Genomic DNA, 16746 nt, shown 5'->3' with positions numbered 1-16746 from the left:
CTTGATAAATATTATTAATTCCTGCAATGAGCACTTAATGTTTTAATAGCCATGAAAAACCAAAAAGCTACAATAAAAAATAATAGGGCCTGATTTCAATAAACCGTACTGATCAATCTCGTTCTCAGGCTGACCACAAGTCACTAAACTTTACACATTTTCCTAGAAACTGAAATGGAATTTGAATTCACTTTAATCTATAGAATTAAAGTTATCTCAACTAAATTTGCCTTTCCTAAGAGTAATCACATTACAAGCAAAGGGTCATGAATGAGGAAATACAAACATACTTGCCATAAATCAAACTTTCTCCTGAACAACAAAGATCATACTTTCTGTTTTTAAGCTCAACATTAGGCAGTAATAGACATAAAAGAAAAATGGCAAAACAATCTGGCTTGAGAAACAGGCCAGTCACAAATGCCCAACAGCAGATTAGATCAATCTCATAAATTCTGGAAAGGCAGTATTAGATTCCTAAGAGACTCAACATTGCCCAGCAAAGTGTGGGTGCTTCTCTCAATTCAAATATAATACTGAATGACAAAATCCCAAGACCAGACTTTTTCCTCACAATGGCTCTAAGAAAAGTGTTATTTTGGCCTCTGAAACTGGCAGGGGAAAATGCGGGTCAAAAAACAAAGTGAAAGTTCTGGAAACAGAGAATAAATCGGTGGGTACCAGAGGGTAGGGGTAAGAGGGGATGGATGAAATGAGTGAAGGTGGACAAAAGGTACGAATTTCCAGTTTTAAAATAAGTAGTAGATATGTAATGTAGAGCATGGTGACTATGTTTAACAATACTGTACTGCATAGCTGAATGTTACTAAGAGTATATATAGATCTTAAAAGTTCTCATCACTAAAATAGTTTGTAGCTATATGAGGTGATGGGCGTTAACTAAACTCACCGTGGCAATCATTTCACAATATACACACATACCGAATTATGTTTGGTACACCTTAAATAACACAATAATGTTATATGCCAATTATAGATTAAGAAAACTGGAAAATAAATAAATAACAAAAAGTGAAATAGATTCATCACGTGACTAGATGCATTATTTTAAAAGAGGAGGTTCAGGAATGAAAGAGAAAATTCAAGTCACGTGAGCGCTACCTTTGTTGGTGCAACATACACGACCACCCCTTCATTGCTCTCCTTCAGCACTTTCTCCATGCAGTAGTAGGAAGCATAGGTTTTGCCCGAGGACGTTGGGGCAACAATCACTGCTGACTCATTATTATCCACAACATCGAGGAGTTCACGCTGCAGGGTTCAGAACACCATTCATGTGGATAACAGGAAGAGCATGTTACCAAAACAAATATATGAATGCACTTCCAGTATTTTTCTGAACTTCAAATGGAATAACTGGGAGTTGAAAACACATGAAGAAACATAACAGGAAAGTCTGAAGAACTCACGGCATTCTCTCAGAAGAGAGAATTGTTACGCTTTTGAGCATCCAGAGGTAGGTTTGTGTGTGAAAAATGGAGACTGAGACTGAAGAAAGTATCTTGTCATTGGGAAGATTTTTTTTTCTAAGTATTTTTCATTGACTAAGTACAGCTCTTCTCCAAAGGCTTTGAGAAATGAAGTTCTAAGAAGTAACCAGTATGTATTTTTTATGATGGTGAAAAGGCAGCTGAGGAGAAAAAAATCAACCATTCATAATTTTACCAGTTATCTTTTACTTTGTATATAGAAGAATACCAGATCCCTCCTTTGGAGGGTATGTGAAATTTTCAGTATGCTTTTATTCATCAAAATGATGAATAATCAAAGAATCATATGATTGGGCAGAAGATGGAAAAACATCCCAAACCTCAGTCTGCACATTCTTCATCTAGGTCCACTCTGGGCCACACCTCAAAATAAAGTGTACATCAAAAGAATTGAAATGTGTGGAGGATTAATGGAGAGCACCTGGCTGCTTTGTGTCCTGCACTAAAGTAAGGAACTAGTCCTCTCATTACTGAAAAGGAGGGGGGAGTTTTTTAAGATATCCCACCATCATCAATATAAGATAAAGTCATATTCTGTTTTTTTAATATGATTATTTATTGTCAAATTGGTTTCCATACAACACCCAGTGCCCATCCCAACAAGTGCCCTCCGCAATGCCCATCACCCACTTTCCCCTCCCGCCCCACCCCCCATCAACCTTCAGTTTGTTCTCAGTATTTAAGAGTCTCTTATGGTTTGCCTCCTTCCCTCTCTGTAACATTTTTTTTTTTCCCCTTCCCTTCCCCCACCGTCTTCTGTTAAGTTTCTCAGGATCCACATAAGGGTGAAAACATAGGGTATCTGTCTTTCTCTGTATGACTTATTTCACTTAGCATTAACACTCTCCAGTTCCACCCATGTTGCTACAAAAGACCGTATTTCGTTCTTTCTCATTGCCAAGCAGTATTCCATTGTATATATAAACCACAACTTCTTAAGATAAAGTCATATTCTGAACTGGAAGTCTGTTTGATTGAACCTATGAAATTGCACTTTTATAGGTAAACATGTTCAATTTATCAGCAATTTTTTTAGTCCAATCTATGCAGAACCACACCATTTAATTCTAAGTTTTATATCCATCAATTTTACATTTATTTATAGAAGAATGACTACTATGGTGACATGTGTAGCATGTAAATATCTGAACAATTGCTGTACTATTTAAACTACCAAAATTGGGCACATTTACATGTGAAATCCTATTGACACAGGGAAAACACAGAGATTGCTCCGCAATGATACAACTGGATGACACACAGACAACTTTAAAAATATATATGTGAATTCATCAAAGTACCTCCTAGGCAATGGTCAATATACAAAAAAATGAATGAAAAGAAAATTTCACTTTAAGCGAAAAAGAATTTACCAATGACATTTTCAATGACGAAATAATTTTAAACGACAGGACTCAATATTAAGTTCATGCCAAATATAAGATGTAAAGCCACAATAATGAAAAGTTTCTGAGATAACATTTAATAATAAAATACAAATAAAATAAAATTTTTGTTTCATTCAATTATTACCTGCCACGTGTCAGGAATAAAATCCTGAACTCTGGGATCTGGATCTTTTCTCTCATCTCGTATCAAATAATGGCCCATGTATTGTAGTTGAAACCGAACTGGTCCCATGCCAACTGAATATTTATCCATTTTCTTCTCCTCTATGTCATCTCTTACAACCTATATTAATTCAAAAGTCCATTTGGAAAGTGATTTTAAACTATAACATTGTTTAAATAATTAAAATATTTATTACTGAGCACTTTTTATGAGAAAAGTATTTTACCACATTTTCAGTTTTGTAATATTTATTGAACAAGTTCTTTACCACCTAAATCATTATCTTAACTGTGAGTATATTGATAAACATCAAGATTTTCAAATATCCATTATGGTATTTATAGCTACAATCTAATATATTTAATGACAATTAAATAATTACTATATAGTTTTTAAACTGTTTGCTAGAATTAAACACAGGATTAGTTTTAAGGCTTTGCAGAAATTACCTGGCAGTCTGTTTGTCCAGACAAGCATTTGTATCAATTTTCTAATTCTAGATTATCTCAAGTACAGGCAGCTGAATCACTAGTAAATGACTTTGAACTTGGAGGAAATACTGTCAGTATAAAAAAAAAAATCTAGAAGAGGTGACTTAATTTGCAAGATACTTTATGTATACCCAATAATTATTCTATTAAAATGGAGCTATTCTGAAAATTACCTGGGTTGGATATAAAGAACTTGTCAATTCATCAAATCCTAAGTACTTCAGACATCTGGCTATGAGTTGCTGATCTGCCTCCTGCAAAAGTTCTGGGTATCTTTCCATCAAGGAGTGGATCCTTTTCATCATTTGAACAGCTATACTTAAATCTTTTGTGCTTTCACCTTAGCAAACAATAAACAACATACAAAGATCATCCAAGATTAGTCATCCAGGCTATCAATCTGACCTAGTTAAATTCACTATCTTAACATTAACAAAGGTTTTGGAATAAAGAGGACTAGGAAAAATGTAATAAAAGTGCAGCTATACCCACTTCATCATCTCCATGGGTAGCCGGGAAATAGCTGTGCAAGTAACAGAGACAAAGAAAAATCTTATAGTTCATGATAGAAAGAAGATTGTTAAAGTTCAAGGTTGTATAAGAGTTCTGGGGAACAACAAATCTTTTCTCCACCTATTATTTTCATGTGTGCTCTACCGTGGTCAAAGAAAAATATTTAGATGACTTTAAAGATCTGGTTAAAAACTTTGCAACATTTATTGAATTCTACTATTGACCACAGATAACTATTTGGTGTAATCATTTATTTGGTGTAATCATTGGAGGCTGTCAATTCAATCGGTCTGTTACAACTGCCAGATACAGACTTTGCTAATTCTTCATTTCTTTATAGTTATAAATATCTTTTTTATTCCTCCACACTTCTAATCTTTCCATACTTACCATGTTAGGGCTGTTTTTAATTTCGCCTTTTCTCCAATAAGCTTATATGTTAGCTATCTAACAAATATTACCAAACACCCACTGAATACTGTAAGAGACTACAAAACAAATTCAATATAGAATTCTTACCCTCAGGAGAGTAAGCCACTGAATTCTGATCTTTCTTAGTAGCAATCAACTGCAAATTCTGATACAACATGTTGTTTAGGGAGAAATATATAAGCCAAATCTTATGCTTCTCACTGTGACAGAATCCACAATGAAAGGCTGACTATGTTAAAGGAGATTGAAGTTAGCAGAACAAGAGGAGAAGGAAAAAAAAAAAAGAACCTGGTAACCATGTGTTAAATGGATTCAAGTGTGGAGATGCTCAAACCGGACAGATCACGTAGGTTTACTAGGAAGAATTGTCAGTTTGGAGCTATTATGGCACATGATCATTCACCTGTTATCAATTTATATGTCTCTACCCAGTTTTATTTCTCCTTTATCTTCCTCTTCTTGTCTCTTCTTTTTTATTCTACCACATTCTACAGAAATTGCAAAGTAGAGTACATGCAAGCAATAGCAACATTTGGAAGAATTCAAACATGCTCAGCAAACATTATCCTTAGTTTTACCCAGCAAGAAAATGTTTGCACTTCAGATATCAAAGATGAGTGACAGATTCTCTCAGGGAGCCTCACCGTCATGGTTGGTTCCCTTGACTATGCGCACAACTTTGGAAGTAGTTATTCTTAAGCCTACCTTTGACTGATTGGATTTGAATTTGTTTAGGAATGTGCTGTATATTTGCTACTTAGACTCTCTCTGAGATTTCACTGCTCACTGATAAAAGAAGTAATAAGACTTAGAGGGATTTTGTAAGGATAAAATCACATAATGCATCTAAGGCTTCTAACACAAATTTCCAGTTAATAAATGACATCCATTATCATTACCTTATTTTATTAATTCTCCAGTTATCAAAGCAAAAAATATAGAGTCACATACCTTTACCGCGACACTGTTCTTTCCACGCTTTCAAGCAGGCAGTTAACGCGACCATTTCAACTCGAAATTTCACAGAGTTACTTTTACATGATTTTAAAAAATCTTCCAGGTTCTTTATTCCAGAGATTAAGTTCTCTTTCATTTCCTCTTCAATAGAAAATGACACAGCATTCCATTTTTTCTCCTCTTTTTGTTCTTCCTTAGCAAGTAACCTCTTCTTATTCTCTCTAGTAATTATTTCAGCCTTGGTCTCCTGACCAAAAAGGAAAACAAAAAAACAAAAAACATACCATAAAAGAAGTTGGAAATATCCCAAGATTAAATTTCACATATGGGAGAATATTTTTAAGTCTATATTGATTATTTTGACAACCATCCCATTCTTGAATAGGAACAACTTTAATTTCAGTATCTGTTTCCTTTTTTTTTCCTAGTATCTGTTTCTTAAAGCCTCTGTTAATTGAAAATTTATGACAATTAAATTTAAGACTAAAAAGCCTCTCCACAAATAATTTTGCAGATTTCAAGTGGTGTAGATCAGAAACATCAGGCCATTGTTTTTTCATGTCTCCTGCATTTATTTGTTCCTGCTGCTCTCCCTGTAATGGATTAAATACAATATGGACCCACTTTACTATACTTTCACCAACCCAATTTATTGATCTGCAAAAAACAAATTGGAGAATTGTAGGGGCACCTGGGTGGCTCAGTCGGTTAAGCATCCGACTTCAGCTCAGATCATGACGATCTAAGGGTTCATGAGTTTCAGCCCCGCGTAGGGCTCTGTGCTGACAGCTGAGAGCCTGGAGCCTGGTTCGGATTATATGTCTCCCTCTCTCTGCCCCTTCCCTGCTCTTGTGTTCTCTCTCTCTCTCTTCTCTCTCTCAAAAATAAATAAATATTTTTAAAAATTCAAATTGGAGAATGTATAGACAAGAAAATTCTGATAAACCTCCCACTACTCAGGTTAGTCATGAAACTAATATCTAAACTTTGCCTATAATAAAGTCAATATTAGTTGCCACACTTCTCAATACTTAATTCTAATCGATATTATTTGAGGTGTCCCAATGTTTTCATCTACCAAGTGGGTTACTCAGCATGGTTCTTTCTCAATAAGAGTGACCTTTGGCCCTTTGCCATACACAATGCTTATTATATCTTGAATATGCAGACTTACTGAACAGTTGCTACAAAAGCACATTTACACAATGTTGAGGTTGTTTAGTCCCAATGAGAGAATTTATTTAATTACTAATGACATAAAAGAAAAAAAATGGGATTTTTTTCCAGTCTTCATATCTTATAGTATGTAATAAGAATTTTTGCAAACTCTCTACTTTATAACATCTCTCAAAAAAACAAAACAAAAAACACAGAACCTTCTTGCTAGCCCTAAATGAGAGAGAAAAAGTTGTAATTGGATGATCTCACTAACAATAAAATTGGCTATGAAAATAAAAAGGAGGTTGTCAACACAAGGAGAAACACAATGACCACTTATCTGGGCTTGAAGAGGCTGCTTTTTGACTATTAAAGCAAAAGTCCCTATTTCTGCTTGAACTTCTTAAATAATTTCAGCTTTACTGAGGTATTATGAAACAATAAAATTGTAAAATATTTAAAGTGTACATCATGGTGACTTAATATATGTATACATTGTAGAAGAATTCCCCCCATTGGGAATTATCTCACATATTTACACTTTAAGGGGGGTGAGAACATTTAAAATCTACTGTCTTAGCAAATTTCATTGATGCATTACAGTGTTATCAACTACAGTCACTATATTTTACATTAGCTTCTCAGACATTATTCATCGTACAGCTAAAAGTTTGTATCCTTTTACCAACCTCTACCTATTGTTCCCCGCCAGTCTGTGGCAACCATTTTTCTGTTCTCTGCTTCTAATTAATTTAACTTTTTTTTTTTTATTTCACATATAAGTGATGATATGCAGTATCTTTCTCTGTCTGGCTTACTTCACTCAGCATCGCCAGGTTTATCCATGTTGTCATAAATGGCAAGAATTCCTTCTTATGGCTGAACAATCTTCTTTTGTGTATGTATATATCACATCCTCTTTATCTAATCATCCATTGACGAATGTTTACACTGTTTCCATATCTTGGCTATTGTAAATAATGCTGCCATGAACATGGATGTGCAGATAACTCTTCTATAGTCTGTTTTCATTTCCTATGATATATACCCAGAAGTGGATTGGTACTTCCTATGTAGTTCTATTTTTAATTTAGTAACCTCCATATTGTTTTCATAGTAGCTGTACCATTTACATTTCCACACACAGTACACAAGAGTTCTCCCTTCTCCAAATCCTTGCCAACACTTGTTACCTCCTTTTTCATGACAGCCATTCCGATAGGTCTGAGATGACATCTCCTTGTGGTTTTGACTTGCATTTCCCTGATGATTGGTAATGTTGAGCACCTTTTCATGTACCTGTTGGCTACTCATATATCTTCTTTGAAAAAAAATTCTTTTCAGTACTCAGCCCATTTTTAATCAGATTGTTTTGCTATTAATATGTTCTTTAGATATTTTAGATATTAACCCCTTATTAGAGATAGATTTTGCAAATATCTTCTCATAGAGCAGACTGCCTTTTCATTTCAGTGATGGTTTCCTTTGGCATACAGAAGCTTTTAGTTTGATGTAACCTCAGTTATTTATTTTTGCTTTTGTTCCCTTTGCTTTTGATGTCAAATACAAAAAAAAAAAAAAAAATCATTGCTAAGAACAATGCCAAGGCACTTACCCCATTTTCTTCTAGGAGTTTCATGGTTTTAGGTCTTTTATTCAAGCCTTTATTTTGAGTTGATTTTTGTGCATGTTATATGTTAGGAGTCTACTTTCATTCTTTTGCAGGCAGATGTCCAATTTTCCCAGCACCATTTATTAAACTGTCTTTCACCCCATTATATATTCTTGCCTCCTTTTTCTTGAAACAACCATATATGTGTGGGTTTCTTTCTGGGCTCTCTATTCTGTTCTATTGATCTATGTGTCTGTTTTTGTGCCAATATCATGCTGTTTTGTAGTATATCTTGTGTATATATTGTGATACTTCCAGTTTTGTTCTTTTTTTCAAAATTACTTTGACTATTTGCGGTCTTTTATGGTTCCATACAAATTTTAGGATTATTTGTTCTAGTTCTGTGAAAAATGTTGTTGGTAGTTTGATAGGGAATGCATTAAATCTGTATATTGTTTTGAGTAGTATGGACATTTTGACAACAATAATTCTTCTAATAGAAGAGCATGGAGTATCTTTCCATTTTTTTGTCACTTTCAATTTCTTTCATTGATGTTTTATAGTTTTCAGAGCACAGGTGTTTTACTTCCTTGGTAAAATTTATGTCTAGATATTTTGATGCAATTATAAATGAAATATTAATATTAGTATTAGTATTAGTGTGCATTCAGCCATTCTATGTCTTTTGATTGGAGAATTTAGGCCATTTATATTTAAATTAACTGTTAGTAGGTATTGACTTACTATTGCCACTAATTTTTTTCTGACTTTATTCTTCACTTCTCTTTTTCTCTTCCTTTGTGATTTGATAGTTTTCTCTAGAACAATGCTTATAGTCCTCTTTCCCTGTTTTTAAAGTATGCAAATCAGCCTCTTTTGGAGAAAGATAGGGAATGAGCAGTTTGGTATGCTGCCTCTGTGCTGAGCCCTGGGGAGATAGCCAGGCTAAAGTCTTGTGGGTCTTGTGGATGCAAGCTTTGTTGGCATTTCAAAGCTAGATGTTTTAGGGAGGCTCATTCCTCAGGTGGAACTAAAATGTTGGGGTGCTAGACCCAAAATTTTGGTCCCAATCCTTTCCTTCTGAGGGAAAAACTGAAGACTTGTGAGTTCTCTCCCAATTGTGTCCCTGCACCAGTGGTGGAGTTTTTGGCGACAACGTGTCTCAGCCTCTTCTACCTGTTTCATTGTGGGTTTTTTCTCATTTGTTCAATGTGTAGGAGTTCTTTCCCTAGTTTCTGGATTGTCTTCATGGAGAATTCTTCTGTATGTCTCTGTAAATTCATTATGTCTATAGGAGGAGGTGACTTCAGGAAATTCCTATATTGTCATCATAGACCAGAACTCCCAAAGACCTATATTTTTAATTTTACTTCAACATTTCTAAATCCAAGCCTTTAGTAACTTAATATCTTATATTCTTTTCCAAATACATATATATATTTTATTATGCACAGTGGATCATATATAACCTTTTATATGGAGGTTAGACTTTCTTAGCAAATAAATAATAAATAATCCAACGATCATATATAAAAAGAAAAAGCATAGCATGGAAAGAAACTACCAAAGGAATTGAGCAAATATCAACTTAAGAAAAGGAAAAAAAAAGTTTTAAATGTGATAGAATTAATAGAACCTACATGTGCCTTTTTGTTCTTGGGTACACTGAAATTACTCTTTGGCTTGACAGCTTGAGTTACAACAACTTTTGGAGAGACTGATTCTAATGAGCTCCCATAAAATCGTTGAAAAACATGATACTTCTGCACAGACCTAAGAAAACGAGGATCTCTAGATTTTTCTGAAAAAGAAAAGACTTGAAATGTAAAACTATTATTTTTTTTCAATAACATTCTCACTAATTCTTCATACCATCCCACGCACACATGTACTTTTTAGTTTGGAATAGTAATTTAGTCTGATTTACTTTTGTTAAAGAGGAAATCTTAAGTCAGGCTAAATCTTGTCTATGGAATAATTCCTTACCTTATTTAAAGGACAGAAGTGACAAAACACTCTTTCACTGTCTACCCCCCAAAGCAAATATCAGGATGCTACAAAGAATGACAGATTCTAGGCATTACCTCTGTTATGTGCCCTGTGAATGAGTTTAAGAAGAAGGTAGGGGCAAAATCTAGAATATATCCATCTTAGATATTCTGACTTCTGGCATCACTTGATAGGAAAATCCTTACTCCAACCATAGCTGCAGAGCCAACAGCTTAGCAACTGAAGAATACTTTCACTATGGAAAAATCCAATGACACAGGGAATCCCAACAATCAAGGTATGACTTGCTCCCACACCCAAAACAAACTACAATTTAGACAATAATTAAGCTGGCTAATTTTTCTGTGTCTATATCTACATGTATCAAATTAAACCACTTTGAAGGATATTAATGGTTAATCTAAAAGACCCCCCTACATCTTTCAGGATCTTAGTAGCCATTTATAAACGCAGACTGACAAGTATTTCATATGAGCGAGCTTACTATGCACACTCCTCAATTCTTCTGTAAGTTTTGTCAACTTGAAGAAGGGTGGAGGTTAAGCGTCAGGATAGACAAAAGTGAGATGAAGACAAGGGAACCAATGAGACAAGATCCCTAATTCGATCTCTATGGATCTACTGTTAGTGATTTCATGGGCCTCTTTTTGCAGTTCTAACCGTCCTCAGCAGGAAAGTACATAAAATGCTAGAACTTGGTACACGTAATCAACTGGGTGATGTAAAAGCAGCTGAAATTGCTTGAAAGACTATGGCCTTGGTGTTTTGAACTTCAAGGAATACACAGGCATTTTAACTATAAACCATATTTCTTTAAAACAGCTTCTAATTTTTATGGGGACAAATGCAGGATTGGTTCACTTCCTAGGACATCTGCATACCTGTGTACCTATGACTATCAGTAAACGAAGTGGGACTTCTTCATTACCATCTTTACTGTCATACATCTAAATACCTTGTAGACTATCATTATTCAAGAAATATAACTTATAGGGTGCCTGGGTAGCTCAGTCAGTTAAGTGTCTGACTCTTGATTTCAGCTCAGGTCATGATCTCACACTTGTGAAATCGAACCCTGAGTCTGCTTAAGATTCTCTCTCTGCCTCTCACTCTGTCTTTCTCCCAGTTGCGTGCACATGCATATGAGCTCTCTCTCAAAAAAAATTAAAGAAAAAAAAAGAAGTATAACTGTGGCTCCTAACCTGATAATTTTTCATTACAAAATAAAAAGCAGAGACTGAAATTGATTTTAATTTATTTCACCAGAGTCACAGTACTCACCATCAAATTGACACTTTGTCCTGTCATAATCATCACTAAGCGGTCTGTGAGAATGCCAATGCACAAGTTCATCAAATTCCTTTTGTTTAACCAGTGAAGTTACAACAGGATCATCGCTATGATACAAAAAGAAATATATGCGTATTTTAAATTTCATGCTTCCAAACAGAACACAGCACAGATTTTATTTTTTTAGATTTTATTTTTTAATATTTTTAAAAAATCACAGCCACCTTTCCTCTTTCTGTAAGATGATGTGGGTGTTAGAATCCAAAAAGCAGTTTATTAGGTGCCTAAGAACCCAGAATCTAGTCAACATGTCTAACAGTACCATCAACATCAACAAATATTCATTATTGATCCATTAATTAAAAACATCCAGCTGGAGTACTTTTTTAAAAGTGTTTATTTATTTATTTTGAGAGAGAAAAAGAGAGCTGCACATGTGCACATGCATTGGCAGGGGAAGGCAGAGAGAGGGAGATAAAGAATCCCAAGCAGACTCTGCACAGCCCACATAGCCAGTTGCAAGGCTTGATCTCACCAACTGTGAGATCATGATCTGAACCAAAGTCAGGAGTCAAACACTTGACCGACTGGGCCACCCAGGCAACCCCAGCGGGAGTAATTTTACTCTAAGATTAAAACCATGTTGACTTGGGGGCACCTGGGTGGCTCAGTGTGACAGACTTCAGCTCAGGTCATGATCTCGTGGTTCGTGAGTTCAAGCCCTGCGTTGGGCTCTGTGCTGACGGCACAGAGCCTGGACTCTGCTTCGGATCCTCTGACTCCCTCTTTCTCTGCCCCCTCCCTGTTCATGCTCTGTCTCTCTTTCTCTCTCAAAAAGAAATAAACATTAAAAAAATTTTTTTAAACCATGTTGATTTTAACCTAGTTAAGATCAAAGACACTGATAAATTTGCTATTAAACTCATTCAGTATTACAAACACATATTGCATCTAATATATTCCATTTAATCTGTTGCACTTCATAGAATTGCGACATTTATTGTAAATCATTTGTCCACCCAATCATTTATTGAGACATTTTTGTTCTTATACCTCTTTAAGAAAGGCAAATCTTTCAAAATGTCACCAACAAACTTATCAACCAATTCACATGACATTGGAATAAAACCCAAGTTAGGAATATTTTCCTTGGAAGTATCTGTAAACAAGTTAAAAAAAAAAAATTAAGACATTGTCAAATGTGAAACTTTCATACAGGAATATTATACATCATTTTGTAAAGTTTTACATTAAAACCCATTTTTCATTGATTTTATTTACATTTATCAATTCCAGACCTTCCCATACAGCTATTACCCACATTAAAACATTTTGGAACATAGCAGAGTATAACGAAATAGGCAGCATTTAGGCACATAGGTAAGTAAGTAGAAAAATACCTGTGTCCTCTTTATTCCTTTTATTTTCCCCCATTATAAGGAATTTGAATATGGAACTCTTACTCAGATATCTACCCTATAAATACTTTTAAGAAAATGAAATAAAAAAGAAGTTAGGGGAAATGAAATTTGGTATCATTACAGTATTTTCTTACATGCTCTTTGATATCCATGTATAGATATATATGTGTATATGTATTTCTATATATACACATAAACTTGATAGATACCGTACGTAACACACATATATCCTATATATAATATTTGGCTAATAAATGCTTTTTTATTACTATCTGGTTCATAATTCTAGGTAAGCTGCTATTGCTGTGCATGTTAATCCCTTGGTGTTCACTATTCTGTGTTTGCCTGACATCTTCCTCCTCCAAGTCTCTGCCAGAGCACTTTTCTTCTTACAGCCATGTGAAGAAGGCCAGAAGTGCTGAGTCTCCACTGCCCCAGAGATAACCCTCAGCCAAAAACATGACAAGAATTTCACAGTAAATGCCCCAGTCTCTTCAGGTGAGACATCTCTGAGGTGGTTTGTACACCATTCTAAGATTCTCAGTGAAATCTACCTGTAGTTACCCACAGTGGAAACCAGTAGCCTGTCCTACATTGGTTTTGTTCTCTTCCCGATCTTACCTAACCACTTCCTTATTTGCTCTTCCTGGGATCAATAAATTACTTGCACTCAATAGTCTGTGTCTGGTGAGGGGTGCCTAGGTAGCTCAGTTGGTTGAGCATCTGACTTCAGCTCAGGTCATGATCCCACAGTTCATGGGTTTGAGCCCTTCTTTGGGCTCTCTGCTGACAGCTCAGATCCTGGAGCCTTCTTTGGACTCTTTGTCTCCTGCTCTCTCTGCCCCTTCCCCACACGCACTCTGTTTCTCTCTCTCTCGAAAATAATAAACACTTAAAAATTTTTTTAAAAATTTTAAGTCTTGGGGCGCCTGGGTGGCTTGGTCGGTTAAGCGTCCGACTTCGGCTCAGGTCATGATCTCACGGTCCATGGGTTCGAGCCCCGCGTTGGGCTCTGTGCTGACAGCTCAGAGCCTGGAGCCTGTTTCAGATTCTGTGTCTCCCTCTGTCTCTGCCCCTCCCCTGTTCATGCTCTGTCTCTCCCTGTCTCAAAAATAAATAAACGTTAAAAAAAAAAAAAATTTAAAAAAATAAATAAATAAAAAAATTTTAAGTCTTGGTGAAACTCATCTGGATATAAAAGTATATATATTCTTCCCCCATATTTGGAAATATATCAACACATCCCAAATTCCCATTCACTTTCCTTCTCATATTCCTTAGGGGGACATTTTATTCTTCCTGAAATTCAATCGTATGGAAACATCTTCTGTGATGCTATGATGATGGATAAATTAGTTTTTGTATTTCTTACAATGGTGAATTATTTCTTCATTCTTAAATGATTTTTTAAGAATTATATGTAATTTCACTATATTCTGATTTCTATCATTGTTATAGGGTAGTGTATCATAGACTAATTTTTGTTCTTTAACTCTTGTTAAGATATTTATTTTTTTGTATTCTACAGTGTTACTATATTGTATCCAGTGTGTGTTTTTATCTATGAGTGTATACGTGCTTATGTTTAATTTAGCCCACTTGGGATTCATCATACATCCTTATATGTGCAATTCTTGTCTTTCATCCATCCAGGCAATACCCAGCCACGATCTCCTCAAATATTGTCTAACCCACATTGGTTCATTCTTTCCTTGTGAATCTCCAAATGAATGAAAGGCTTGACTTCTTCATTATATCTTCTTTTTTGACATAACTTTTTTTACTGTTTCATCTCTTATTTCTTTTTTTTTCTTAAGTTTTTTCCAGCTTTATTGAGATGTAACTGACATATAATATTGTATAAGCTTAAGGTATATAACAAGGTCATCTCTATTTTGAAGTGTAATTCTTTTGATCTATTTCTAGTTCACACATTCTCTTTAGCAATATCCAATCAGCTTTTTAACCTATCCATTGACAATATTTTCATTTCTACAACTTTGGTTACTTTATTTCTCATGTTTCAAATTTCATATTTTATTTTTTTAAGCATTTTAAGTATGTATATAGTATATTCTACTTTTGATAATTACAAAATTATTCTAGTTCCATAGCTTATTGTTTCTCTTAGCAGTTTATTTCCTCTGTTGTTTTACAAATTTGTATTTGTACTCAGTATTGTCAGAGTATGAGTAAAACATGTATCCTGTAAAACCAGGCCTCATGATGTTTTTCCCCTACAGAGAATGCACCAGATTCTTCTGATCACCTTAATCATCTGGCTTAGTGTTATCTTGACCCTACTTACAAGGTAATTGAAACCCAAGATTCTTGGGAAGATGGACTTATAATTAAAAATTATAAGAGTAATTCATTTTGAATTACCCAGAGATCAGCCTCTCCCCTTTATTTTTGACTCCTGGAATTTCCCTTCTATTTTTTTGAGTTTAGTTGTGATAATACAAAAAGATGTTTGGTGTGTCTGACCAGCATTTCAATGGTTTCCCGAAAGAGATTTTTCACCTGATTTATACCGCCATATTGATAGAAATGAAACTCACATATAACTGGCATTTTTTTAACTGGCAACAATTAGTTACGAGCAAAACATATATACACACACACACACACACACACACATATTATATATACACACACACACACACACACATATATATATATATGTGTGTGTGTGTGTGTGTATATATATAACCCCAATATATATATATATACAATATATATATATATATATACAAAATATATATATATATATATACAAAATATATATATATATATATATAACCCCAATGATACATTGAGAGGTAACTTATTATTAAAATGCATAGTGCCAGAAAATAATTTAGACCTGTGTAGCATTTAGTTAGTGGTGCATTCAAAACATTTTCAGAGACTTGAACTGTCATTTCAAATTAATTTATAGATTTATTACCTTTGATCGGTGATGGACTCTTTTCAAGAAAAGAAAGTTTTGTTGTTCTCAGAGGAAATGGCTTTCCAACAGAAAACTTTCTGACCAACTTTGACACAGTATTCCAGAGATGTTCATAATCCTTCATAATGACATCTCCCAAATTCAAATGTAGGCCTATATAATATTTAAAAGTACTAAACATTAAAAGTCATTCCTATATATAGAGAAGCACACATTTTTACTAAATTCATAGAGTTCTGAAATATTTCTCAAACAGTGAAATTTTCAGTGAGTTCCACACGATACCTAAATGAATATGGTCCCTAATGTGACTATAGATTTTTAAATTATCTTGTTTTCCTATTTGATAGCTAAGTATTAAGATTACAACTGTCTTAACTAACAATAACTGTGGATATCAATTTTATAAGGTTAAAAAAGGTGATGCCACATATAACTTCTACAACCAATAAAACTGAACAAAGCTCATTTTTCAGAGATGAGAAAATTTGTAGAGGGTTGCTAAAATTAAATGCAGTTAACTCATTCCAATGTTTACTATGTGTAGGAACCAAATTCTAGAGGTCAAATAAGTTTCAATAGTGTACAATGGGCTATAGCTCTCTTAAAACATGTTTTCCCCCCCTCTGGCTATTAAGAAACAGCAAAAATTTATTCTAAGAAAATAATTCAAGAAAGAAAAATAAATCTTAATTTTTTATTTTTTTTCCAAATATATAAATCAGCTTTATCTTTGGGAAAAAATTAAAATTCCCTAAATATCTCATAGTAATAGGTTGATTATATTAATTAAAGTAAATATTTTTTAAATGTTATACATATATTT

General features: G+C 34.3%; 1 protein-coding gene across 1 annotated transcript in view; it reads right to left on the bottom strand.

Annotated features, from left to right (window-relative positions):
• The window catches only part of LOC122217724 (probable ATP-dependent RNA helicase DDX60), a 185359-nt gene that overhangs the window by 71744 nt on the left and 96869 nt on the right, over window positions 1-16746 (bottom strand). Inside the window, exons 12-19 of the mRNA XM_042935122.1 lie at window positions 15918-16073; window positions 12600-12705; window positions 11538-11653; window positions 9887-10047; window positions 5471-5723; window positions 3748-3914; window positions 3045-3203; window positions 1123-1272 (exon numbers count right to left, since the gene is read on the bottom strand). Coding sequence (XP_042791056.1) covers window positions 1123-1272; window positions 3045-3203; window positions 3748-3914; window positions 5471-5723; window positions 9887-10047; window positions 11538-11653; window positions 12600-12705; window positions 15918-16073 — 1268 coding nt within the window. The remainder of the gene's footprint in view (window positions 1-1122; window positions 1273-3044; window positions 3204-3747; window positions 3915-5470; window positions 5724-9886; window positions 10048-11537; window positions 11654-12599; window positions 12706-15917; window positions 16074-16746) is intronic.

This window comes from Panthera leo, chromosome B1, assembly GCF_018350215.1.
Source record: "Panthera leo isolate Ple1 chromosome B1, P.leo_Ple1_pat1.1, whole genome shotgun sequence".
Classification (NCBI taxonomy): domain Eukaryota; kingdom Metazoa; phylum Chordata; class Mammalia; order Carnivora; family Felidae; genus Panthera; species Panthera leo.
This window is presented reverse-complemented; position numbering and strand designations above follow the sequence as displayed.